The 24249-nt window shown below is 52.1% G+C and overlaps 1 protein-coding gene across 1 annotated transcript in view; it reads right to left on the reverse strand.

Moving 5' to 3' along the window:
• LOC145337582 (E3 ubiquitin-protein ligase CBL-like) overlaps positions 1 to 24249 on the reverse strand; it is a 59513-nt gene that overhangs the window by 12120 nt on the left and 23144 nt on the right. The window contains exons 2-9 of the mRNA XM_080182374.1: positions 16697 to 16843; positions 14661 to 14817; positions 10493 to 10614; positions 8591 to 8728; positions 7125 to 7212; positions 3042 to 3173; positions 2227 to 2442; positions 1943 to 2077 (exon numbers count right to left, since the gene is read on the reverse strand). Of these exons, the coding sequence (XP_080038500.1) occupies positions 1943 to 2077; positions 2227 to 2442; positions 3042 to 3173; positions 7125 to 7212; positions 8591 to 8728; positions 10493 to 10614; positions 14661 to 14817; positions 16697 to 16843 (1135 nt within the window). The remainder of the gene's footprint in view (positions 1 to 1942; positions 2078 to 2226; positions 2443 to 3041; positions 3174 to 7124; positions 7213 to 8590; positions 8729 to 10492; positions 10615 to 14660; positions 14818 to 16696; positions 16844 to 24249) is intronic.

A 24249-nucleotide genomic window follows, 5' to 3' on the forward strand; every position in this document is an offset into this window, starting at 1 on the left:
CATACCTTCTAATTCTATTTTTTACTCCCCTTCTATGCTTTTAAAACTCAAACTCTCATACACTCTTTCGCAATGTTCTATTTGATGGCACAGTGGTTAGCGCTACTGCCTCACAAGCTACAGGGATCTGGGTTCCAGTCCTGGCTTGGGTCACTGTCTGTGTGGGGTTTGTACATTCTCCCTGTGTCTGCGTGGGGTTGCTCCAGTTTCCTCCCACAGTCCAAAAGATGTGCTGGTTCGGTGCACTGGCCATGCTAAGTTCTCCCTCAGTGTACCCAAACAGGCGCTGGAGTGTGGCAACTAGGGGATTTTCACAATAACTACAACGCAGTGTTAATGTAAACCTACTTGTGGCACTTAAAAATAAACTTAAAGTTCTAAAACTATTTCCCTGCTGCTATCAGACTTTTAAATGGACCTGCCTCATATTAATTTGATCTTTCTCTACACCCTGGCTATGACTGTAACACTACATGGACTTCAGCAAGGCGTTTGATAAGGTCCCCCATGCAAGACTTCTTGAGAAGGTGAGAGGGCATGGGATCCAAGGGCCTTTGGCCTTGTGGATCCAGAATTGGCTTGCCTGCAGAAGGCAGAGAGTGGTTGTGGGTGGGGCTTTTTCTGAATGGAGGTCAGTCACCAGCGGAGTGCCTCAAGGATCTGTTCTGGGACCCTTGTTGTTTGTCATTTTCATAAATGACCTGGATGAGGAAGTGGAGGGATGGGTAAGTAAGTTCGCTGATGACACTAAGGTCGGTGGTGTTGTGGATGGTCTGGAAGGATGGCAAAAGTTGCAGCAGGACATAAATAGGATGCAGGACTGGGTGGAGAAGTGGCAGATGGACTTCAACGCGGATAAATGTGTAGTCGTCCATTTTGGCAGAACCAACGGGATGAACGAGTACACTATCAAGGGCAGAAGTCTGAGTAGTGTTGAAGAGCAGAAGGATCTTGGGGTCCGGGTCCACAGGACTCTTAAATCGGCCTCACAGGTGGAGGAGGCGTATGGTGTACTGGCCTTCATTAATCGAGGGTTTGAGTTTAGGAGTCGGGAGGTAATGCTGCAACTTTATAAGACCCTTGTCAGGCCTCATTTGGAGTATTGTGCGCAGTTCTGGTCGCCTCACTATAGGAAAGATGTAGAAATTGAAAGGGTACAGAGGAGATTTACAAGGATGTTGCCTGGACTGGGAGGCATGCCTTATGAAGTTAGGTTGAGGGAGCTGGGACTCTTTTCCCTGGAGAGACGAAGGTTGAGAGGCGACCTGATAGAAGTTTACAAAATGTTGAGAGGAATAGATAGGGTGGACTCTCAGAGGCTATTTCCCCGGGTTGAAATGGTCGCTACGAGAGGACACAGATTTAAGGTGCAAGGAGGGAAGTTCAGAAGTGATGTTAGGGGTAAGTTTTTCACTCAGAGGGTGGTGAGTGAATGGAATCGGCTGCCGTCAGTGGTGGTGGAGGCGAACTCGCTGGGGTCTTTTAAAAGACTTCTGGATGAGTATATGGGGTTTAATGAGATTGAGGGTTATAGATAGGTCTGTAGGTTGGTAGGTGTTGATGTGATCGGCGCAACTCGTGGGCCGAAGGGCCTGTTTGTGCTGTAGTGTTCTATGTTCTATGTTCTACATTCTGCACTCTCTCCTTTCCTTCTCTATGACCGGTATGCTCTATCTGTATAGCGCGCACGAAACAATACTTTTCACTGTATGTTAACACACGTGACAATAATAAATCAAACCAAAGGCTGTTGACCGAGTGCAGAGGTGTATGAGCAGGAGGGATGGGGGTCAGTGGGCCAGAGGTCAGGGGTTAAGAATTGGTGATGGAGATCAGGGTTTCGAGTGGACATCAGGTGCAAAGGTCAGATGGGGGCAATAAAGTGTCATGCGGAGGTCAGGGCGGCGGAGGTTAAGAGCGGAGGTCAGGGGTCATTGCTCACCTTGGTCACTGGGCCCAAGCTGCCAGGGCTGGGAGAGGCGTTGCTTCGAGCCTGAAGGAGGTCCAGTCGTGGTGGAACAGCGGGTGGGCTGGGATTCAGGCTGGCTGGAGGCATTTGTGGTGCAGGCTGTGAGGCCTAGTCAAGGGAACCAAACAACACGTCAACATGGCAACAGTCACTCCGCATGGAAACTGGATACACCACCGTCACCATGGACACAACATCACCCCGACACACACTCACACACAGACACTCACACTCACACACTCTCACTCTCTTTGTACCTTATTGAGTTCAGCCAGTTTGTCCATCAGCTGTGTCATGTCCTCGAAGTTATCCTCCTCCTCCTCCTCCTCCTCCTCCTCTGGAGCCTGGTTGCTAGGCAGTGGCACCTCACTGGTTCTCTGTTTTTGGTGCCGGGGTTGGAACGGGTCCACCACAATGGACTCCGTGCCCTTAATCTCACAGCGGCAGAATGGGCAGCTGTGCCCGTCGGATTCCTGTCCGGGGAGCAGGGGTCAGAGGTCACACAGCGGGGTCAGTGGGTCAAAGTGGAACAACATTGCGCCCCAAGCAACAGATGGAAGCCCCGAAACACGGGTGGAGGCCATTCAGCCCAGCGGGCCCTGTGCTGGCTCTTGGAAAGATGAATCCCACCCTTTCCTCCATCCCATGCCCCCATCCCCCCAGTTCTCTCCCCTCCCTGTCTCCGGCCTCCCACTCCCAGCGTCACTGGGATGTGGGGGTGGGGGGGGGGGGGGAATTTACTGGGCTCTCCATCCACACGTTTCCCGCCAGGAGGAGGAGGCACGTGGTTTGTTCGCAATGGGATTCTCTGGGAATTCTCAGCGACGTCACCCCACTCCGGAGGCGGGGGGGGGGGGGGGGGGGGGGGGGGGGTGGCGGTGGGACCCTCGGACGGGAACGTGCTGCCGGCGGGACTGGAGAATCCCGCTGGCGAGAATGGCTGGAGAATACCAGCCCTGAGCTCCCTGAGGCGGCATGGCAGCCAGGGGGGGAAGGGAAGGTTGGCGAGCGGGACGGTGAGGAGGGGAGCGGGACGGTGAGGGGGGGGGAGGGGAGGGGGGGGCGCACATACCTGCCAAGCGGTGAGGCAGGTGTTGCACATCAGGTGCCCGCACGGTTCGATCTTCACATCCTTATCGCGCTCAGTGCAAATCTTACAGAGCTGGAAGGTGGAACCAATGTCGCAGTACAGCTCATACTGCTCCTGTAGAGAGGGGGGGGGGGAAGGAAAAGGGAGTTACACAGTTATACAGCATCTGGTCCCTCCTGCTATACCCTCCCCCGGAAAACCACCACCCTCCCACCATTTATATAGATGATCTGGAGGAGGGAACCGAGTGTAGGGTGTCGAAATTTGCTGATGACACCAAGATTGGGGAAAAGGCAAATTGTGCGGAGGGTGTGGAGAGTCTGCAGAAGGATCTAGATAGGCTGGGCGAATGGGCCAGGAAATGGCAAATGGAATTTAATGTTGGCAAGTGCGAGGTGGTCCACTTTGGTAGGAATAATGGTAGGAAGGATTATTACTTACGTGGCGAAAAACTGCAGCAGGCGACGGTGCAGAGGGACCTCGGGGTCCTTGTGCATGAGTCGCAAAAACCCAGCTTGCAGGTGCAGCAGGTGGTCAGGAAGGCGAATGGGATGCTGGCCTTCATAGCGAGGGGGATTGAATATAAAAGTAGGGAGGTCTTGCTGCAGCTGTATAGGGCATTGGTGAGGCCGCAGCTGGAGTACTGTGTGCAGTTTTGGGCGCCGCACCTGCGCAAGGATATTTTGGCCTTGGAGGGAGTGCAGAGGAGGTTTACTAGGCTGATACCGGAGTTGAGGGGGTTGAGCTATGAGGAGAGGCTGAATAAACTAGGCTTGTACTCGTTAGAGTTTAGAAGAATGAGGGGAGATCTCATTGAGACGTATAAGATGATGAATGGGATGGATAGGATAGAGGTGGAGAGACTCTTCCCGCTCAAAAAAGACAGTAGGACTAGGGGGCACAGCCTCAAGATAAAGGGGAGGCAGTTTAGAATGGAGTTGAGGAGGAACTTCTTCACTCAAAGGGTGGTGAATCTCTGGAATTCTCTGCCCGTTGAAGTGGTGGAGGCTGCCTCGCTAAACATATTTAAGACGCGGGTTGATAGGTTCTTGATAAGAGAGGGGATTAAGGGTTATGGGGAGAGGGCGGGAAAGTGGAACTGAGCCATGACAGATCAGCCATGATCTTATTGAATGGCGGGGCAGGCTCGAAGGGCTAGATGGCCTACTCCTGCTCCTATTTCTTATGTTCTTATGTTCACCCCCTGGCTTGATATGTGACGCCCTTTCCCTTGAACAACTGGACTCTGAGCTTCCAGAATTGTAGACCAGTCTCAATTCGGAAACATAGAACCTGGAAGCTGGAGTAGGCCATTTGGCCCATCGAGCCTGCTCCGTCATTCTTTGTGATTCCGACTGATCATCGAATTCAATATCCTCATACACCGCCCCCCCCCCCACCGCCGCCCCCTTCCCTCCATATCCCTCGATCCCTTTAGCCCAAAGAGCGATATCTAATTTCTTCTTGAAATCACACAACATTTTGGCCTCAACTACTTTCTGTGGTTGTGAATTCCACACATTCGCCCCCCCCCCCGGGTGAAAAAAACCAGCCTCCCGTCCACTGACTCTGTCCGAACTTCCCGCTGTCCCCGGAAAAGCTTCCAGCATTATGGATGGTCCCAAACGGCCTGGGCATACTCTCTCAAGAACAGTTTCTTCCCTGCTGCCATCAAGCTTTTAATTGGACCTACCTGATATTAAGCTGATCTTTCTCTTGCTGTGACAGTAACCTGCCCTGGTCCCTCCGCGCCGACGCTATAGTTAAGAAAGCCCACCAACGCCTCTACTTTCTCACAAGACTGAGGGAATTTGGTGCGTCAGCTACGACTCTCACCAATTTTTACAGATGCACCATAGAGAGCATTCTCTCTGGTTGTATCGCAGCTCGGTCTGGGCTCCTGCTCTGCCCAAGACCGCAAGGAATTACAAAAGGGTCGTGAATGTAGCCCAATCCGTCACGCAAACCAGCCTCCCATCCGTTGACTCTGTCTACACTTCCCGCTGCCTCGGGAAAGCAGCCAGTATAGTCAAGGGCCCCCAGGCACCCCGGATATTCTCTCTTCCACCTTCTTCCTTTGGGAAAAAGATATACAAAAGTCTGAGGTCACGTATCAACCAACTCAAGAACAGCTTCTTCCCCGCTGCCGTCAGACTTTTGAATGGGCAAACCTCGCACTAAGTTGATCTTTCTCTACACCCTCGCTATGACTGTAACACTACATTCTGCACCCTCTCCTTTCCTTCTCTATGAGTGGTATGCTTTCTCCGTATATTGCACACGAAACAATACTTTTCACTGTATGTTGATACGTGTGACAATAATAAATCAAATCAAATCAAACCAGACCCCAGAAATCTCCAATCCCCTCGTCACTGAAGTCCCTCGTTCCTGGGATATTCCCGACAGTTTTTTCCACACCCTCTCCCTAAAACCTTAATGTCCTTCCCAAAAAGCGGTGCCCAGGTCTGGACGTGAGACTCCATTGGAATCCTGGCTCAGTGTTTACCACGGGTTTAATGTGAGCTCCTTGAGATGGAGGGAAAGATCGCCGGGACTGGAGTAACAAGGCGTAGAGATCAGTGAGGAACATTCCTCCAATCCAGGCCCAATATGCCCTGAGCCGGTGATGGAGGGGTTAACTCTGTCACAGCCCTGGTGATGAAGGGGTTAACCCTGTCCCGGTGATGGAGGGGTTAACTCTGTCCCCGTCCCGGTGATGGAGGGGTTAACTCTGTCCCCGTCCCGGTGATGGAGGGGTTAACTCTGTCACAGCCCTGGTGATGAAGGGGTTAACCCTGTCCCGGTGATGGAGGGGTTAACTCTGTCCCCGTCCCGGTGATGGAGGGGTTAACCCTGTCCCCGTCTCGGTGATGGAGGGGTTAACCCTGTCCCCGTCCCAGTGATGGAGGGGTTAACCCTGTCCCAGCCCCGGTGATGGAGGGGTTAACCCTGTCCCAGCCCCGGTGATGGAGGGGTTAACCCTGTCCCAGCCCCGGTGATGGAGGGGTTAACCCTGTCCCAGCCCCGGTGATGGAGGGGTTAACCCTGTCCCAGCCCCGGTGATGGAGGGGTTAACCCTGTCCCAGCCCCGGTGATGGAGGGGTTAACCCTGTCCCCGCCCTGGTGATGGAGGGGTTAACCCTGTCCCCGCCCTGGTGATGGAGGGGTTAACCCTGTCCCCGTCCCGGTGATGGAGGGGTTAACCCCGTCCCGGTGATGGAGGGGTTAACCCTGTCCCGGTGATGGAGGGGTTAACCCTGTCCCGGTGATGGAGGGGTTAACCCTGTCCCCGTCCCGGTGATGGAGGGGTTAACCCTGTCCCGGTGATGGAGGGGTTAACCCTGTCCCCGTCCCGGTGATGGAGGGGTTAACCCCGTCCCGGTGATGGAGGGGTTAACCCTGTCCCGGTGATGGAGGGGTTAACCCTGTCCCGGTGATGGAGGGGTTAACCCTGTCCCCGTCCCGGTGATGGAGGGGTTAACCCTGTCCCGGTGATGGAGGGGTTAACCCTGTCCCCGTCCCGGTGATGGAGGGGTTAACCCTGTCCCCGTCCCGGTGATGGAGGGGTTAACCCTGTCCCCGTCCCGGTGATGGAGGGGTTAACCCTGTCCCCGTCCCGGTGATGGAGGGGTTAACCCTGTCCCCGCCCCGGTGATGGAGGGGTTAACCCTGTCCCCGCCCTGGTGATGGAGGGGTTAACCCTGTCCCGGTGATGGAGGGGTTAACCCTGTCCCCGTCCCGGTGATGGAGGGGTTAACCCTGTCCCGGTGATGGAGGGGTTAACCCTGTCCCCGTCCCAGTGATGCAGGGGTTAACCCTGTCCCCGTCCTGCTGATGGAGGGGTTAACCCTGTCCCCGTCCCGGTGATGGAGGGGTTAACCCTGTCCCCGTCCCGGTGATGGAGGGGTTAACCCTGTCCCAGCCCCGGTGATGGAGGGGTTAACCCTGTCCCCAGCCCCGGTGATGGAGGGGTTAACCCTGCCCCCGTCCCGGTGATGGAGGGGTTAACTCTGTCCCTGTCCTGCTGATGGAGGGGTTAACCCTTTCTCCAGGGTCACTCACCTGGGAGACCTGGATACGATCCTGTCGGGAAGGTTCACACAATCCAGTCAGATCCGGGTTAAAGTCACGGCCATCGGGATAGAGATAACTGCGGAGAGAGGGAGTGAGGGAGTGAGAGAGAGAAATAGAGAGAGAGAGTCAGTGTGAAACAGAGAGTGAGAGAGGGAGAGGGAGTGAGAGGGAATGAGAGAGAGAGAGTCAGAGTGAAATAGAGAGAGAGAGAGAGAGTCAGAGAGGGAGTGAGAGTGAATGAGAGAGAGAGATCGAGAGAGAGAGTCAGAGTGAAACAGAGAGAGATTGGAATAGAGTCTGTGAAATTGAGAGAGAGAGTGTGTGAGAGTGAGGTTGAGAGAGGGGGAGAGAGAGGGAGGGACATTGTGAGAGGGACAATATGGGAGTGAGAGTTAGAAAATGAGAGAGAGAGTGAGATTGAGAGAGGGAGGAAAAGTGAGAGGGAGAGGGAGAGTGAGACTGAGAGAGGGAAAGAGACAGTCGGAGCAAAGAGAGGGAGGGAGAGAGGGACAGAAAGAAAGTGAGAGAGAGAGAGACTGAGAGTGAGACAGATAGAGAGAGAGAGTGAGAATGAGAGAGAGAAAGAGAGAGTAGGAGTGAAGAGGGATTGGGGGGGGGCAGAGAGAGAATGTGAGAGAGAAAGTGAGAGAGTGTGAGAGTGAGAAAGAGAGACAGAGAGAATGAGAAAGAGAAATGCCAGGCAGGGTTGCAGTGTCAGTGGCAGGAGGAGTGCATCTCTCCGTCTGGAACCCCATTTAAACAGGGAGCCTCTCCATCAGTTTGAGTCCCACATTCTCCCCACTCCCTGTGGGAGTGAGTCCCACATTCTCCCCACTCCCTGTGGGAGCGAGTCCCACATTCTCCCCACTCCCTGTGGGAGCGAGTCCCACATTCTCCCCTGTCCCTGTGGGAGCGAGTCCCACATTCTCCCCACTCCCTGTGGGAGTGAGTCCCACATTCTCCCCACTCCCTGTGGGAGCGAGTCCCACATTCTCCCCACTCCCTGTGGGAGTGAGTCCCACATTCTCCCCCACTCCCTGTGGGAGCGAGTCCCACATTCTCCCCACTCCCTGTGGGAGTGAGTCCCACATTCTCCCCCACTCCCTGTGGGAGCGAGTCCCACATTCTCCCCACTCCCTGTGGGAGTGAGTCCCACATTCTCCCCCACTCCCTGTGGGAGCGAGTCCCACATTCTCCCCACTCCCTGTGGGAGTGAGTCCCGCATTCTCCCCACTCCCTGTGGGAGTGAGTCCCACATTCTCCCCACTCCCTGTGGGAGCGAGTCCCACATTCTCCCCCACTCCCCGTGGGAGCGAGTCCCACATTCTCCCCACTCCCCGTGGGAGATGATTCCCAGCCTGTCCTGTTTCCTGTGTGTTGTAACCTATCTCGTGCTGTTGGTGGTGATATCAGGAGCAGCAGTGTTCAGTGTTCAGACTGTAGAGTGTACTCACAAGCCTTCACGGTAACCCTCAATGAGAGCCTGGAAGAGGGGCTTGTTGTGGGGGATGGTCTGTAAGATGCTCCCATCATCCGTCACGTAACCAATAGCCCACTGCCCCATCCGAGTGCAGCTCAGGCGAAAGATGTAACTGTGAGAAAGAGAGACATGGTGTGTTCATACAACACAGCTCCAAACACAGTTACACTACAAACACACACACACACACACACACGTGGGCAGACACTGACATAGGTATACACACACACAGACGCTGACACAGGTACACATACATAGACACACATAGAAGTGGATACACAGTGACACAGGTACATACACAGACACACACACAGTGACAGACAGACACTGACACAGATACGCACACACACACAAACAGACATACTGGCACAGGTACACACACACACACACACACACACACACAGTCACTGACAACAGACAGACAGACACTGACACAGATACACGCACACACATACACAGACACAATAACAACTAGACACAGAGAGGCAGAAAAATACAAGACACACACACACACACACAGAGTAACAAACAGGCAGAAAAAATACGAGATACACAAACGGGCACACAGGCACTGACACAGGTATACACGTACACACAGTGATAGAGGCACAGGCAGACAGACACTGACAGGTGTACAACACACACACACACACACACATACTCACATAGTAAGAAACAGGCATACAGTGAGACAGACAGGAAAATAGGAGAGAGACTCACATACACCCAGACAGACCAGAATTCTCCCATCCTGCCTGGCACTGGAATTTTAGCGGATGGATTGTGGAGAATCTGAAACATCATTGATGGTTTGGTAGGAATTTGGGGGGCCAGAGAATTCGCTCCCAGTCTCTCTCCTCCACACACACATACACAAAGAAACAGACACACAAGCTCACACACAGACACTCACACAGAGTTTCACACACACAGGCACTCACACACAGTCTCACACACACAGACACTCACACAGACTCTCACACATACAGACACTCACACAGAGTCTCACACACACAGGCACTCACACACAGTCTCACACACACAGACACTCACACACACAGGCACTCACACAGAGTCTCACACACATAGGCACTCACACAGAGTCTCACACACATAGGCACTCACACAGAGTCTCACACATACAGACACTCACACAGAGTCTCACACACAGAGTCTCATACACAGACACAGGCAGGGACGCAGAGAGAAAATAGACTGACACAGTCACTGAGTCAGAGAGAGAAACTGAGACAGAGAGACAGACACAGAATAAAACAGACAGACAGATACACACACATAGACACAGGCAAGCAAATACAGACACACAGAGTCAGCAAGACACACACAGACACACTGAGACGCACAAACTGCTTCAATCAAACCCAAAGCCATTAAACCCTTTTGGTGAAATGTCACCGTTGGAATGCAGGAAAGCTGGTGGGTAATTTGTGCACAGCAAGATCCCACAAACAGCAAGGTGATAATGACCCCAATCATCAGCTTTTAGGGACATTGGTGGGGATGGTGGGGGTGTGGGAGGAGGAGAGGGGTAACTATTGGCCCCAGGGAACGGGAGAGTATTCCCCACATCCTGCTCCCCCTTCCACCCCAACTCCCAACGCTTCGCCCAAGAGTGACCACAGGGTCTTCCGAGGGGCCCCAGCTGAGGGGGTAGGCAGGCTGAATGGGAAATCGGGGGCCTCAGGCAGTGCTGCACTCCCTCCGTGTTGCATTGGACGGAGTCGGTCTGGTTCGTGGAGGTGCAGAGCGTGGCGGAGTGGGATTCGAACCCTCCCCTCTGCCACGCAGCACCAACCCCCCCGCCTTCTCCTGACTCCGAGGGGGGCGAGCGGGCAGACCAGGGGCCGTGTGTTACCTGGCTGGCTTCTGGGCGTAGTGCTGCAGTCTGGCCTTCACCTCGTCGTAGGTCAGGAAGGCCATGTAACCCGGGTGCGTGACGGCCAGGCAGTTCCAGTTCTTCAGCAGCGAGGGCCAGGGCTGGGGAAAGGCAAACGGACAGTCCGTCAGCTGTCGCGGAACATTCCGGCAACGGCACGGCTCCCCCGCAACCACCCCCCCCACACCCCCTCGGTCCCAGCCTCACTCCCTGTGTTCCTCAACATTCAGACGACCTGTGTGCGTACGGATGGTTAGCGCTGCAGCCTCACAGCGCGCAGGTGCCCTGGTTCGATTCCCGGCCTCGGGTCTGTGGAGACGCTGCATGTTCTCCCCATGTCTGCGTGGGTTTCCTCCGGGTGCTCCGGTTTCCTCCCACAGTCCAAAGACGTGCAGCGTGGGTGCATTGGCAATGCGTGGGGTTCCAGTCATTGGGGCAGGGAGGTTGGGCCTGCGGGGGGGCGGGGGGGGGGGAGAGTTACCACAGATTTGATGGGCCGAATGGCCTCCTTCTGCATTGACGGGACTCCATGGCGTCTGGTGACTGGGCAACACATCCATTGAATAACTCCAACAGAGAGAGCTTCCATAGGTAGGATGGGTCATAGAGGCACCTTACGTGTTTTGGAACCGGACTGTCAGCACTGACCCTCTGACAGTGCGGCACTCCCTCAGTACTGACCCTCTGACAGTGCGGCGCTCCCTCAGTACTGACCCTCTGACAGTGCGGCACTCACTCAGTACTGACCCTCTGACAGTGCGGCACTCCCTCAGTACTGACCCTCTGACGGTGCGGCACTCCCTCAGTACTGACCCTCTGACGGTGCAGCACTCCCTCAGTACTGACCCTCTGACAGTGCAGCACTCCCTCAGTACTGACCCTCTGACAGTGCAGCACTCCCTCAGTACTGACCCTCTGACGGTGCAGCACTCCCTCAGTACTGACCCTCTGACAGTGCGGCACTCCCTCAGTACTGACCCTCTGACGGTGCAGCACTCCCTCAGTACTGACCCTCTGACAGTGCGGCACTCCCTCAGTACTGACCCTCTGACAGTGCGGCACTCCCTCAGCACTGACCCTCTGACAGTGCAGCACTCCCTCAGTACTGACCCTCTGACGGTGCAGCACTCCCTCAGTACTGACCCTCTGACGGTGCAGCACTCCCTCAGTACTGACCCTCTGACGGTGCAGCACTCCCTCAGTACTGACCCTCTGACAGTGCGGCACTCCCTCAGTACTGACCCTCTGACGGTGCAGCACTCCCTCAGTACTGACCCTCTGACAGTGCAGCACTCCCTCAGTACTGACCCACTGACAGTGCAGCACTCCCTCAGTACTGACCCTCTGACGGTGCAGCACTCCCTCAGTACTGACCCTCTGACGGTGCGGCACTCCCTCAGTACTGACCCTCTGACGGTGCAGCACTCCCTCAGTACTGACCCTCTGACAGTGCGGCACTCCCTCAGCACTGACCCTCTGACAGTGCGGCACTCCCTCAGCACTGACCCTCTGACAGTGCGGCACTCCCTCAGCACTGACCCTCTGACAGTGCGGCACTCCCTCAGCACTGACCCTCTGACAGTGCGGCACTCCCTCAGCACTGACCCTCTGACAGTGCGGCACTCCCTCAGCACTGACCCTCTGACAGTGCGGCACTCCCTCAGTACTGACCCTCTGACAGTGCGGCACTCCCTCAGCACTGACCCTCTGACAGTGCGGCACTCCCTCAGTACTGACCCTCTGACAGTGCGGCACTCCCTCAGCACTGACCCTCTGACAGTGCGGCACTCCCTCAGCACTGACCCTCTGACAGTGCGGCACTCCCTCAGCACTGACCCTCTGACAGTGCGGCACTCCCTCAGCACTGACCCTCTGACAGTGCGGCACTCCCTCAGTACTGACCCTCTGACAGTGCGGCACTCCCTCAGCACTGACCCTCTGACAGTGCGGCACTCCCTCAGCACTGACCCACTGACATTGCGGCACTCCCTCAGCACTGACCCTCTGACAGTGCGGCACTCCCTCAGCACTGACCCTCTGACAGTGCGGCACTCCCTCAGCACTGAGCGCAATTGTGGGTTTTAGCTTCTGTACTTGACCCTTGGCCTCTTGCCCAGTTGGGTTGATGTAGAAAACTCGTGGGCGAAACACGGGTGGAGACCTGCTTCGGGCTACAAATCCGTAACCTGGGCAACAGTGAAAGTCTCTCTTGGAGATGGCGGGACGGTAGGTGTACAGAAGGGGGCGGATGTGCTTGTGAGGCAAGCTCATCTCTCGCAGGGAGGGTCAGGGTGGAGAAGAGGACAGCTGTGTGTGTGTGTGTGTGTGTGGGGCAGGGTCTGGCCACAGTCTACTTTGATTTCTAAGCGTCAACAAGCAAATAGGTCGAAGGCCATTGGTCAGTCAAACCAGATGGAAAATTCCAGCACCACAACCAGAGGAAGTCGTTCTCGAGTTCGTGTGGTCTGTCACCACGGCAACCAGGGTGGCCACGTTCCATGTGCTGCGCAACTAGGCCGGGGTGCGGGGGCGGGTGGTCTGTTTTGGCTGTCAGTGAGGCCGCCTCCATTCCTGTGGCCCAGACGATCGAAGATTTGATTCTTCTAGAGATTCACTGAAGCCCAGAAGCATTAAAAAGCACCAATCCACCCCCCTCCCCCCAGCGGAAGTTGTCAGGCTGAGGCCTACTCTTCCTCGCGGCCTACTCAATTTGGATGAAGCCCTATACCTTTGAAGTAGTTGACCGAACTGCTCCGATCACGTGACGCTGCAGCGTGACGATGAATTTAAAATTCCCCTGAGAAAAATCATCTGGATATTCAACCATCTTGTTTTTGTGGGGCAGGGGGGCGCGGGAGGCGGGGGTTATTTTGGCCTTGCAGAGAGTTGCCATGGAAACCAGGCCCCCTCTCCTGCCCACCATTTCTTCAGTGGAGCTGGCTACTGGTTGATGTGACCAACACCCCCCCAGCGCCCCTCCCACAATGACGGACGATGAGTGAAGTGTTCGTAGGGAGGAGGCCTAAAACTTTGGTGGGAAATTAGAAGCCTCTCCTCACAACCTGAGCAGAAATTGATGGGAGGTTGGGGTTGGGGGTTGGGTGGGAACAGGAATGGTTCAGTTCCCATCAAACTCAGAAGCAGCCTTCACCGCAGTGGGGCGGGGGGGGGGCGCGGGGAGAGCAATCTACCTCGACATGCCCTACAGCCAATGGCTGGCCAACGCCGTTGTGACACAGGGGGTTAATGGGGCATGATTGTGTGCACAGCAAGATCCCACAAGCGGTAGGTGGTCTGTGTTCCCCACTGCTGCTAGCAGAGAGATAAGACACTGTTTCTCTATCTTTCTGTCTCTCTGCTCCCTCTCTCCATCTCTCTCTTCCTCTCTCTCTGTCTCTCTCTGTCTTTCTCTGTCTCTCCCTCTCTCTGTCTCTCTCTCTGTGTCGCTGTCTCTTTCTCTGTCTCTCTCTGTCTGTTTCTCTCCCTCTCTCTCTCTCTGACTCTCTCTCTCTCTCTCTCTTTCTGTCTGTCTCTGTCTCTCCCTCTCTCTGTTTCTCTCTGTCTCTTTCTCTGTCTGTCTTTCTCTGTCTGTTTCTCTCTCTGTCTCTCTCTGTCTTTCTCTGTCTCTGTCTCTCCCTCTCTCTGTCTCTCTCTCTGTGTCGCTGTCTCTTTCTCTGTCTCTCTCTGTCCGTTTCTCTCCCTCTCTCTCTCTCTGACTCTCTCTCTCTCTCTCTTTCTGTCTATCTCTGTCTGTCTGTCTCTGACTCTCCCTCTCTCTGTTTCTCTTTGTCTCTTTCTCTGTCTTTCTCTGTCTGTTTCTCTCTCTCTCTCTGTCTTTGGCTGTTTGTCTCTATCTCTGTCTGTCTGTCTGTCTCTCTGTCTATCTCTTTCTCTATCTCTCTCTCTCTATCTGTTTCTCTTCCTCTCTCTGTCTCTCAGTTTGTTTGTCTCTGTCTCTCTCTGTCTGTCTCTCTCTCTTTCGCTGTCTCTCTCTCACTCTGTCTCTCACTCTGTCCCTCCCTCTATTTCTCCCCCCCATCCCTCTCTTGTTCTCTCTCTCTTTCCCCCTGCTCTCTGCTCCCCTCTCTCTGCCCTCCCTTCCCCTCTCCCCCCTCCCTCCCTCCCTCCCCCTCTCCCCCTCCGTTACCTGGAAGAGTCGGGTGAAGATGTCGAACTCGAAGATGGAGATGTGGTCATTGCAGGTCAGGTCAATGGTGGATTTGAGCGCCATCGACTCCATCCCGCTGCCAAACCGATGGACTTTGTACAGCTGATCCCGGAAATACCTCCAGGGGACGATACTCCTGGGCAACAGGGTCGAGAGTGGGGTGGAGGGGGGGGGGCGGGGGGGGGGGTGGAGTGAGGACGGGAGGGAGGAACGGGGCCAAGGAAGGGAAGCAAGAAGGTTGGGAGGAGTGGCAGGCAAAGGAAAAGGAATGGGGAAAACAGAGATGGAAAAGGGAAATTGGGATGAGGGCAGATGGGGGAGGTCGGAGAGGGAGGGAATGTGGAAAGGGAAAAGAAAGGATGTGCTAGAGTTAGTCTCAATAACTGGTTAGTTAGAAATATTCAGGAAACTAATTAGAATTGAAACATTACCCAATATCAGCGTCAGGGATCCGATGGTACGTTAACCTCTGTCCACTACTGGCTCCATAGGGTACTCCAGTGCACAAGGAGGCCATTTGGCCCATCGAGTTTGCACTGACCTCAATCCCACCCAGGCCCTATCCCAATAATCCCATGCATTTACCCGAGCTAATCCCCCTGACACTGAGGGGCAATTCAACCTGGCCAATCCACCTCAGCCGCACATCTTTGGACGGTGGGAGGAAACCCACGCAGACACGAGGAGAATGTGCAGGTTCTGCACAGGCAGTGACCCAAGCCGGGATTTGAACCCGGATCCCTGGCCCTGTGAGGACGTAGTGCTAACCCACATCGCCACCCGAACATGTTCACACAAACATATTCAAGATCATTCAGAGGCACTTTAACTCTTCAAGGTTCAAATTCCACCTTTATTTTAGTTGGTGGAGTGAAGGTGCCTCCAAGGCAATGAGTCACTCTCTCCAGTACCTCACCAATGTGTAGGAGGCACACTGGCAAGGATATTTGACTTTGGAGTGCGTCACAGCCGAATGGGACATGTCATTCCTCATCCTATCAAAACTGCCACAAAATTCAAACAGCCCACACTGCAAATCCACGCAGGACAGAGAGCACGGTATCAAATACAGGGAGATTTACTCTGTATCTAACCCCGTGCTGTACCTGTCCTGGGAGTGTTTGATGGGGGACAGTGTAGAGGGAGCTTTACTCTGTATCTAACCCCGTGCTGTACCTGCCCTGGGAGTGTTTGATGGGGACAGTGTAGAGGGAGCTTTACTCTGTATCTAACCCCGTGCTGTACCTGTCCTGGGAGTGTTTGATGGGGACAGTGTAGAGGGAGCTTTACTCTGTATCTAACCCCGTGCTGAACCTGTCCTGGGAGTGTTTGATGGGGACAGTGTAGAGGGAGCTTTACTCTGTATCTAACCCCGTGCTGTACCTGTCCTGGGAGTGTTTGATGGGGACAGTGCAGAGGGAGCTTTACTCTGTATCTAACCCCGTGCTGTACCTGTCCTGGGAGTGTTTGATGAGGGACAGTGTAGAGGGAGCTTTACTCTGTATCTAACCCCGTGCTGTACCTGTCCTGGGAGTGTTTGATGGGGGACAGTGTAGAGGGAGCTTTACTCTGTATCTAACCCTGTGCTGTACCTGTCCTGGGAGTGTTTGATGGGGGACAGTGTAGAGGGAGCTTTACTCTGTATCTAACCCTGTGCTGTACCTGTCCTGGGAGTGTCTGATGAGGACAGTATAGAGGGAGCTTTACTCTGTATCTAACCCTGTGCTGTACCTGTCCTGGGAGTGTTTGATGGGGGACAGTGTAGAGGGAGCTTTACTCTGTATCTAACCCTGTGCTGTACCTGTCCTGGGAGTGTTTGATGGGGGACAGTGTAGAGGGAGCTTTACTCTATATCTAACCCTGTGCTGTACCTGTCCTGGGAGTGTTTGATGGGGGACAGTGTAGAGGGGGCTTTACTCTGTATCTAACCCCGTGCTGTACCTGTCCTGGGAGTGTTTGATGGGGGACAGTGTAGAGGGAGCTTTACTCTGTATGTTCTGTTTAAAGTTACTCACTCATCTCCGAAGGATTTCTTCCAGAAATCGGCAGCATCCACCTTGGTGATCCGATAGGTGTCTCCCTTGTACAATCCACTGGGAAATATCGCTCGGAGATCCGCTAACATGTGACTGAAGATCAGGGAGAGTTTGATGAGACTGCGCCTGCGGGGGGGAGACGGGAGGGGCACGGTTAGCGGAAAGGAGGTTTGAACAGAGCCATTGACATTCCTTCCTGATTTCCACATGTTCAGAGGTTTGTACTGCTCAAGAGGAGGCCATTCAGCCCATTCTGCCCTCTGCTATCTCTTCAAATGATCTCTCCAATGAGTCCCACTCTCCCCTCCCCACCCGCCCGTCTCTATAAATCTTTTCCCATCTAGTATTTCCCCAATTCCCTTTTGAAAGTTCCTATTGAATCTGCTTCCACCGCCCTTTCAGGCATCACCTTCCAGATCACAACACTTGCTGCGTTTAAACACAAATCCTCCTCATCTCCCCCTCCTCTGGTTCCTGTCCCGATTCTCTTCAATCTGTCTCCCCCTCGGGTTACCCTCCCTCCTGCCTCTCACAGGCCTGACCTTTGACAAAGGGTGATTGACAAAAGATTGAGGGGGGGGTGAGGAAGAAGCCAGACTGCCTGAAGGAAACCCATGCAGACACGAGGAGAATGTGCAAACTCCACACAGTCAGTGACCCAAGCTGGGAATTGAACCCAGGTCACCGGAGCTACGAAGCAGCAGTGGTAACCACTGTGCTAGCGTTCTTCCCGCTGAGCTTTCAGCTTTGATAAAGGGTGATCTGGACTCGAAACATCAGCTCTTTTCTCCCCTTACAGATGCTGCCAGACCCGCTGAGATTTTCCAGCGTTTTCTCTTTTGGTTTCACATTCCAGCATCCGCAGGAATTTGCTTTTATCTCACAAGCCTCGTTTGATTTTAAGCACTTCTTAAAATATACGTTATATTCCCCATTCTAACGTGAACAAATCTCACACACACGCACACACTCACACACACATAGAAACACACACACTCTCAAACACACATGCACAGACTCTCACACACACACACACATACACACACACACACACACACACACACGGTCACACTCACACAGTCACACTCATTCACACACTCAAATACTCCCTCAGTACTGACCCTCTGACAGTGCAGCACTCCCTCAGTACTGACCCTCTGACAGTGCAGCACTCCCTCAGTACTGACCCTCTGACAGTGCAGCACTCCCTCAGTACTGACCCTCTGACAGTGCGGCACTCCCTCAGTACTGACCCTCTGACAGTGCAGCACTCCCTCAGTACTGACCCTCTGACAGTGCGGCACTCCCTCAGCACTGACCCTCTGACAGTGCGGCACTCCCTCAGCACTGACCCTCTGACAGTGCAGCACTCCCTCAGTACTGAACCTCTGACAGTGCGGCACTCCCTCAGTACTGAACCTCTGACAGTGCGGCACTCCCTCAGTACTGAACCTCTGACAGTGCGGCACTCCCTCAGTACTGACCCTCTGACAGTGCGGCACTCCCTCAGTACTGACCCTCTGACAGTGCAGCACTCCCTCAGCACTGACCCTCTGACAGTGCAGCACTCCCTCAGCACTGACCCTCTGACAGTGCAGCACTCCTTCAGCAGTGACCCCTGATGGCCATGCTCCTGCACCTGTCTGGGTGCACTGAGGGAGAATTTAGCACGGTCAATGCACCTAACCAACGTGTCTTTTGGACTGTGGGAGGAAACCAGAGCACCATGAGGAAACCCACGCAGACACGGGGAGGATGTGCAGACTCCACACAGACAGTGACCCAAGGTGTGAACTGAACCTGGGTCCCTGGCGCTGTGAGGCAGCAGTTCCATGAACCAGATGTGTTTTTCCAACAGTGGTTTCATGGTCATCAGTAGTTTCTTTAATTCCAAGAATTTTTATTTGTGGAATTCAAATTCCAACATTTGCGGTGACTGGAACTGAGCCACATGAGTGACCCCAGTCCATCTCAGTGAGCCTTTCAGGCTTGCTCACTCACCAAGACCCCAAGAATAAGATTAAATACATTTAATACACACTGAATATTTTATGAGGTGTCCTAGAAAATGCTTAACAATATAGGAATGAGTAACCAATTCATCCCTCATGCCCAGTCCACCATTTAACATCCCCATGGCTGATCTTAACCTGCTTTCAACTCCACTTTCCTGTCTGCTGTCCAAAGCCCTTGATCCCACTTTGCATCGGAAACATATCTATCTCTTTCTTGAATAACTGGATTGATCCTGCCTCCTCTGGGGCAGTGAGTTCCACACATTCATGACGACTGTTACGTTGAGTTCGTACAGATGTAAAAGAATTGGAAAAAAGAACTGCTAGAGGGGGAATAGAAACAGTGCATGGTGCCTTTAAGAGCAGGTTTCGTGCTCAGTGCTTGACTGTTTAAAATGCAGAGTACACAGATTGCAACAATTATAATGAGAATCAAGCATCAGGGTTACCTTGGTAACAGGCTTTGCAGCTGCATTTTGATAGCCTACGAGTTTAACAAGGACACTCCGCTAACAGCCCCTCAGATTAAACCAGACACACCGCGAAGTCTTTGTGTTTAAAGGAGGCACTCCAGTAACAGTCTATGTGTTTAAAGGGGACACTTTGCTAACAGCCATATGTTTAAAGGGGACACTCCACTAACAGTCTATGTGTTTAAAGGAGAGACTCCACTAACAGTCTATGTGTTTAAAGGAGAGACTCCACTAACAGTCTATGTGTTTAAAGGAGACACTCCACTAATAGTCTATGTGTTTAAAGGGGACACTCCACTAACAGTCTATGTGTTTAAAGGAGACACTCCATTAATAGTCTATGTGTTTAAAGGAGACACTCTACTAACAGTCTATGTGTTTAAAGGGGACACTCCACTAACAGTTTATGTGTTTAAAGGGGACACTCCACTAACAGTCTATATGTTTAAAGGGGACACTCAGCTAACAGTCTATATGTTTAAAGGGGACACTCCACTAACAGTCTATGTGTTTAAAGGGGACACTCCGTCTTGTTGAATTCGAATTCTGCCATCTGCCGTGGCGGGGTTCGAGCCTGGGTCCCCAGAGCTTTGGCTGAGTTTCTGGATTGGTAATCTGCCGATAATACCACTGGGCCAACGCCTCCCATGGAATCGGAGCAGGCGAGGGGCGGACAACCAAAATATCCTTTGACCCTGGGCAAGAATTTCCAGTTTCGCTCGTAAGATCGCACCCACTATGACTCCCTACAGACTTTGAGGACTTTTTCTTTTCTCTCAGGTCCTTATCAACAGCTTGGAATATTGCCAGGGTTTGCTTAAAGCCTGAGACTAGAGGCTTCTCCCAGCTCTCACAGACAGCAGTGTAACATCAGCCCAAATAACCTTCAAAATTCTATCAACCTTACAAAGACCCCCTCAAGGATACACACTGAAAAAAACTTCTTCAACAAAGTGCTGGAGGGGCAAATCTTTGGGATGACTAGATGACCAGTTATAACTTATGAAGTGTTTGTCAATCTTAACCTGTCCTTGGAGTTAAATCTTGGTTAGGCTGGCTATGAAATGCATAGAAAATTTCTGTGGCTCTCTTGGTATGAATTATTGTGATCCATTGTTGGTGAAACCTAAGAAGATTACACATAAGTGAGAGGGGAAAGTTTTTCACACAGAGAGTGACGGGTGCCTGGAACGCGCTGCCAGAGAAGGCGGTGGAAGCAGGCACATTAGCAACACTTAAGGGGCATCTGGGTGGGTATGTGGATAGGGAGGGAATAGATGGATACGGACCGAGCGACGGAATTTTTTTAGCTTTGTTGGGGTTTCAAGATCAGCACAGGCTTGGAGGGCCGAAGGGCCTATTCCTGTGCTGTACTTTGTTCTTTGTTCTAACAGCCTATGTGTTTAACGGAGACACTCAGCGATCAGGACCCAATCAAATTTGGCACCGTCCGACCAATCGTGGTTTAGGAAAACGCATAGGTCATCAGGAATAGAAAAACAGGAACTCGACTGTCTGCCTGTAGTTCAGTCAGTAACTTCAGTTCAGTCCAGTGACTTCAGTTCAGTGAGTTCAGTGATTGAGTTCAGTGACTTCAGCTCAGTTCAGTGAAGTTGAACTGTGAAGCTACCACCTCTCAAGACTTGGAGCGTCCAACAGTGGCTCTCTGCCAGCTAAAGAACCATCTCAAGAGAACTCTCCATCTATTTACTAGAAGGGTAACAAATCAGAAAGAGTTTACCAATAATGACATGGACTAAAAAACTCTAAAGGTTTTTCCAAAGCCACAAAACATCTTTGTGTGTTTTTTGAGTGACTAAGTTAGTGGGTTTTTTGGTAATGAATGGTCCTTGTATTTATTTGAACAGCATTCCAGTCAAACTGTACTTTAACTGACACCAAGATTGGTGGCATAGTGGACAGTGAAGAAAGTTATCTCCAATTGCAATGGGATCTTGATCAATTGGGCCAGTGGGCTGACGAATGGCAGATGGAGTTTAATTTCGACAAATGCAAGGTAATGCATTTTGGTAGATTGAACCAGGGTAGGATTTACTCAGTTAATGGTAGGGTGTTGGGGAGAGTTACAGAACAAAGAGATCTAATAGAACATGTTCATAGCTCCTTGAAAGTGGAGTCACAGGTGGACAGAAAGGTGAAGAAGGCATTCGGCATGCTTGGTTTCATCGGTCAGAACATTGAATACAGGAGTTGGGATGTCTTATTGAAGTTGTACAAGACATTGGTAAGGCCACACTTTGGCATACTGTATGCAATTCTGGTCACCCTATTATAGAAAGGATATTATTAAACTAGAAAGAGTGCAGATAAGATTTACTACGATGCTCCCAGAACTTGATGGTTTGAGTTATAAGGAGAGGCTGGATAGGCTAGGACTTTTTTCTCTGAAGTGCAGGAGGCTGAGGGGTGATCTTATAGAGCTCTATAAAATATTGAGGGGCATAGATCAGCGAGATAGTCAATATCTTTTCCCAAAGGTAGGGGAGTCTAAAATTAGAAGGCATAGGTTTAAGATGACAGGGGAGAGATACAAAAGGGTCCAGAGGGGCAATTTTTTTTTTTTTACACAGAGGGTGGTGAGTGTCTGGAACAAGCTGCCAGAGGTAGTAGTAGAGGTGGGTACAATTTTGTATTTTAAAAAGCATTTAGATAGCCACTTGGGTACGATGGGAGTAGAAGGATGTGGGCCAAACACGGCCAATTGGGGTTTTAAAAAAAATGGACGGCATGGACAAGATGTGCTGAAGGGCCTGTTTCCATTCTGTAACCCTCTTTGACTCTAGTTAATATGTACCTTGTTTAGTTAAAGTTCCTGGTTGGTTAAATAAATAACTTGTTAATTATTTACTTAAGGTGAGTGTCAGATCTTTCTGCGAATGATCCTCTAAACATAACGAAGAACAGTTTCCCAGCCACTTCTAAGAGATTACAAAGCAAGCTATAGGGGATTAACCTCTGCGTCCTCACAACAACACTCTAAGAGGAGTAGTTTTGCCTCATCTCAGTTCCAAACCTCTTGCTCACTCTATATCTCTGACCTCCTGTTCCAGACTGTCCCACAAGGAACGTAGTCTCATCGACTTCAAATGGTAAAAACAAAAGAACTATTGACACTTGGGACACAGAGGGAGTGGACAGCTCTCACAGTCAATGCTGTGAGCAACCAGCACGCACCCACGCTTCTCTGGTCCTTGTTTTACATGTGCATCACTTTGGTCAGTCAAGTAGGGGAAAAAAATATGTAAGTAGAAATCAACTGAATGTGGCAACCCTGGGTAACAGTCAACAAAGAACGGGTCGCAAACAATGACGAGAGAGTACAGGAATGAGGTAGAGAATCTGGTGAGCTGGTGCGACGCCAATAATCTCTCCCTCAATGACAACAAAATGCAACAGATCGTCATCGACTCCTGAAAGCATAGTGGAGGGCATGCCTTGTCCACATCAACAAGTGTAAATGGTCGAGAGCTTCAGCTTTCTAGGTATCCAGGTCACCAACAAGCTGTCCCGGTCTCCCCCCATGCCAAAAGAAAACCCATCAACACCTCTACTTTCTTCGGAGGCTAAGGAAATTCAGCATTTCCACCACAACTCTGACTAATTTTTTTTACAGATGCGCCATAGAAAGTATTCTTTCTGGTTGTATCACAGCTTGGGATGGGCTCCAGCTCTGCCCGAAACCACAAGGAACTACAAAGGGTTGTGAGTGTAGCCCACTCCATCACGCAAACCAGCCTCCTGTCCACTGACACTTCCCGTTACCTCATGGGCAGCACCCAGAACCCAGGTGGGTCACACGTGGCCCACTTCTGTTAATATTTTTGTTCGTCCCGCAAAGGTGGACAATTTCACAGTTTCCCACTGGTCAGACTTTTGCCCACACACTCAATCTATCCAAAGCCAGAGTGGAAACAAGGCACAAACACCCCCTGAACTACAGCCTGGCCTCGATTCAACATGTTCACTTCATTGATTTGATTTATTATTGTCACATGTATTAGTGAAAAGTATTGTTTCTTGTGTGCTATACAGACAAAGCATACCGTTTATAGAGAAGGAAAGGAGAGAGTGCAGAATGTAGTGTTACAGTCATAGCGAGGGTGTAGAGAAAGATCAACTTAGTGCGAGGTAGGTCCATTCAAAAGTCTGATGGCAGCAGGGAAGAAGCTGTTCTCAAATCGGTTGGTACGTGACCTCAGACTCCCCGAACGAAGAAGCGAGAATGTGCGTGGGGTCCTTAACTATGCTGACTGCTTTTCCGAGGCAGTGGGTAGTGTAGACAGAGTCAATGGATGGGAGGCTGGTTTGCGCGATGGATTGGGCTACATTCACGACCTTTTGTAGTTCCTTGCAGTCTTGGTCAGAGCTGGAGCCCAGACCAAGCTGCGATACAACCAGAAAGCATGCTTTCTACGGCACACCCGGTGAGAATTTGTAGCTGACATGCCAAATTTCCTTAGTCTTCTGAGAAAGTAGAAGTTTTGGTGAACTTTCTTAACTACAGTGCTGGCATGGAGGGACCAGGACAGGTTGTTGGCGATCTGGATACCCAGAAACGTGAAGCTCTCGGCCTTGCCCTTGACGAGTTGGCACAGAATCGATTGGGAGATAGAACATAGAACACTACAGCACAAACAGGCCCTTCAGCCCACAAGTTGCGCCGATCACATCCATACCTACCAAGCCGTTGAACTATCTGTAATTCCCAATACCGTTAGATCCCATGTACTCATCCAGAAGTCTTTTAAAAGACCCCAGCGAGTTCACCTCTACCACCACCGATGGCAGCTGATTCCACTCACTCACCACCCTCTGAGTGAAAAACTTACCCAGAGGGTGGTGAGTGAGTGGAATCGGCTGCGCTCGGTGGTGGTAGAAGCGAACTCGCTGGGGTCTTGGGAGGTTTGTAGGGGCTGGAGGAGGTTACAGAGATAGGGCGGGATGGAGGAGCTGGAGGAGGTTATAGAGATAGGGAGGGTTGAGGGGCTGGAGGAGGTTACAGAGATGGGGGGGTTGAGGGGCT

Source organism: Carcharhinus amblyrhynchos, unplaced genomic scaffold (assembly GCF_965287045.1).
Source record: "Carcharhinus amblyrhynchos unplaced genomic scaffold, sCarAmb.v2.hapA scaffold_53, whole genome shotgun sequence".
Taxonomy (NCBI): domain Eukaryota; kingdom Metazoa; phylum Chordata; class Chondrichthyes; order Carcharhiniformes; family Carcharhinidae; genus Carcharhinus; species Carcharhinus amblyrhynchos.